Consider the following 3,177-nt stretch of genomic DNA (forward strand, 5'->3'; position numbering starts at 1 on the left):
CAGCAGCCACACTCAGTGGGACACCTGAGTCCTGAGCCTCTCAGGGAGAGACCACTCGCTTGTTCCTGCTCCACGTCACCCCCACACTCACCAAAGCCCGACCTTGCTCGGCTCCACTGGACAAGAAACACCACCCAGGGTTTGAAACGAGTTTTGGTTGGCTTCTGCGCAGCCGGTTGGTGCTCTAGGCCAGCCTGGTCTCACCAGGACTCTGCACTTCCCTCAGCTTCTCCAGGTGCCTGGTGATGGCAGCCATTCTCCTGAGGACAAGGCCCAAGGTGAGTGGGTGGCCCTCCCCCCCCCAGTATCTTCCCACAGCAGTCTCCAATGCTCCTCCAGATTCCGGACCTTTCCATTCTACTCAGGAGAGCTTAGGCTAGCCTCAGCATCATGCCCCTTTCCTGATGCCTCAAAGTAGGTGTCCTGACTTCTGTCAGCTCCTCTTTCCTAAGTGGTCTGCTTACAACTCAGCCTGCCCTTCCTGCTGAGGTCTCTGGGGGTGGGGTGGGGACACCCACATTCTGTTGCTGCTGGCTCATCCTGGGACCCAAGGGCTTGAATTCCCCTACAGCTGCAGGAATGGCTTATTTTAGGTCCCAGTATCATTTGAGGACGTGGCGATGTACTTCACAAAGACAGAATGGAAGCTTCTGGATCTCAAACAAAGAATCCTCTACAAGCAGGTGATGCTGGAGAACTATGGCCATTTAATGTCATTGGGTAAGTGACCCTGCCATATACAAACACCCAGGCCCAACTACTCTGCCTCTGGACTCTATTTCTGAGTTTCTTTTTGGTTAATTACTATGAGTCCAAGAATAAATGCATTTGTCCATCTGTACCAGACCAGTCATCTGTTGAAGGCCAGCTGTCATCTCAATAGGAGTTTTTGGCTAAATGGTTTAGTGTCAAATCAGTTATCTTGTATATAAAGTCATGAATTGACTAAATATCTTTCTACTTATAATATAATGCCAGTTATGCTGCAATATTTATATGCACTATTTTAAACTTGATTTATCTTTATAATAGTTTCATTTTCCACTCATCCCACTTTGTACAATTTAGCAGCAGGATTTCCTCACATAAGCCATGGAGGTGCCAAGCAAGGACTAAGTGTGCACTAGATGTGCCTCAAAGAATCCAAGAAGAAGCTGGGACAGGTGTGAGCAGGCAGCCTTTCCCTTCCTCTGTCAACATGCCCCCAACTTCTCGTCTTTATGACACCACGAGGGATGTCAATTTTGCTAATTGAAGGGCAAAACCAAGAGTCACAGGTTGAGTGGGTGGGGCTGTGGCAGAAGCTTTGAGAGAGTGAGTGCCACAAGTGCCCTGCCTCCTGCGTCTGAGGAGCTCAGGGACTGGCCTTTCCCCTCCTGCAGCCCAGCATGTTATTGGCTACAGCTGAGCTGAGGCCTTCCTTTTCCCAGCATTTTCCTGGCTGCTGGGAGTGGGCTGTAAAACTAGAGGTGGCTCCCCCACTACATCCCAAAGCCTTTGGGGTTGTGAGGAGGCCATTTAGCACTGAACCCTTTTCTTTGGACTCTACAGACTTCAATTCTGTAACCTGACCCCATTGAGAGAAATTAGCTCTTCCCCCTGGCTTCTCTGACATTCAACAGACAGATGGGGACACATCTTTTTTCCAAGGAAACTTCAGGATTCTCAGTTGAGTTGGATAGTGAAACAGGGACATTCACCTTTCAAGGAGCATGGCTGTGGGTGACCTTTCTCTGGACTTTCTTAGTGGCACTTTCTAGAAAGTTTTTTGCTTTCTATTATCTGCAGATGTTAAGGCTGTACTGTGTTTAGGAGTCACTCTGTCCTTAGCCATAGTGTTGCTAACCTGCTTTATTTCTGTGAACAGGATTTGCCTTCTCCAAGCCTCGCCTGGTGTCCCAGCTGGAGCGAGGGGAGGGGCCTTGGGTAGCAGACTCCCTTAGAGGCCAAGCAGAGGCAGAATCACATGCAGGTGAGTGAGGAGTGCTCATCCCACTTGCTTGAATCCCAAAAAAGGAAAGAGCTGCTACCAAACCAGGATGGTTTGGCACATCCACCCTGGATGGGAAATTGTCTTTAGTGTCAGATGTCAGTCTCCCAAGGGCTTCCCTCCCATCCTGGTGAAGCGAGAGCCTCTGTCCTGCTGCCTCACACCCTTTCAGCCACCATTTCCAGTCCATCCTGTCTCTCTCCCTCTGTCTGCCTGCCTGATGTTTTTCTGCCAAGGTGAAGAAGAGTAAAACCCTCAATAGAGTCTGAGAGAGGGGTGACACTTGACACTGCCTGGCACTCTTTGTCTTTGCAGGTGAGAGGATAAAGAGCAAGACAGCCATTTCAAAACAGAAATATTCTGGAAGAGGACGCCCAGGACCTGACTTTCAGGGCGGCAAGGGGGGTCAGGTGGCAGCGTCACCTCCCCAGCCAGGAGGCACCAAGAGAGTGTCTGCACAGAGAGGTCCCCAGGACTCTGTACACAATCCGGTTCTAAGGCAACAGCTTTCCAAGGGCGTCGAGAAACGGTACCTGTGTCAACAGTGCGGGAAATCCTTCAGCCGCAGCTCCAATCTGATCAAACACCGCATCATCCACAGTGGCGAGAAGCCCTTCGCCTGCAGCGAGTGCGGGAAGCTGTTCCGGCGCAGCTTCGCGCTGCTGGAGCACCAGCGCATCCACAGCGGTGAGAAGCCGTATGCGTGCGGCGAGTGCGGCAAGACCTTCACGCGCAGTTCCAACCTCATCAAGCACCAGATCATCCACAGCGGCGAGAAGCCCTTCGCCTGCAGCGAGTGCGGGAAGCTGTTCCGGCGCAGCTTCGCGCTGCTGGAGCACCAGCGCATCCACAGCGGCGAGCGGCCTTATGCGTGCAGCGAGTGCGGCAAGGCGTTCAGCCGCAGCTCCAACCTCATCGAGCACCAGCGCACCCACAGCGGCCAGAAGCCCTACACCTGCCCCGAGTGCGGCAAGGCCTTCAAGGGCGTCTCGCAGCTCATTCACCACCAGCGCAGCCACAGTGGCGAGAAGCCCTTCGCGTGCCAGGAGTGTGGCAAGGCGTTCCGCGGCCGCTCTGGCCTCAGCCAGCACCGGCGCGTGCACAGCGGCGAGAAGCCCTATGAGTGCAGCGAGTGCGGCAAGGCGTTTGGCCGCCGCGCCAACCTCTTCAAGCATCAGGCGGTGCAC

At 53.3% G+C, this 3,177-nt stretch overlaps 1 protein-coding gene across 1 annotated transcript; it reads left to right on the forward strand.

The window, feature by feature from the left end:
• Window positions 1-30: 30 nt before the first annotated feature.
• On the forward strand, window positions 31-3,171 carry LOC107134842 (zinc finger protein 92 homolog; the record flags this gene model as incomplete). Its single annotated transcript, XM_015476864.2, has 4 exons — window positions 31-278; window positions 594-720; window positions 1,868-1,972; window positions 2,306-3,171. Coding segments are annotated over exons 1-4 (1,131 nt in total), but the record flags the coding sequence as incomplete, so codon positions are not given.
• Between the last annotated feature and the right edge of the window lie 6 nt (window positions 3,172-3,177).

Source organism: Marmota marmota, unplaced genomic scaffold, assembly GCF_001458135.2.
Source record: "Marmota marmota marmota unplaced genomic scaffold, marMar, whole genome shotgun sequence".
Classification (NCBI taxonomy): Eukaryota; Metazoa; Chordata; class Mammalia; order Rodentia; family Sciuridae; genus Marmota; species Marmota marmota.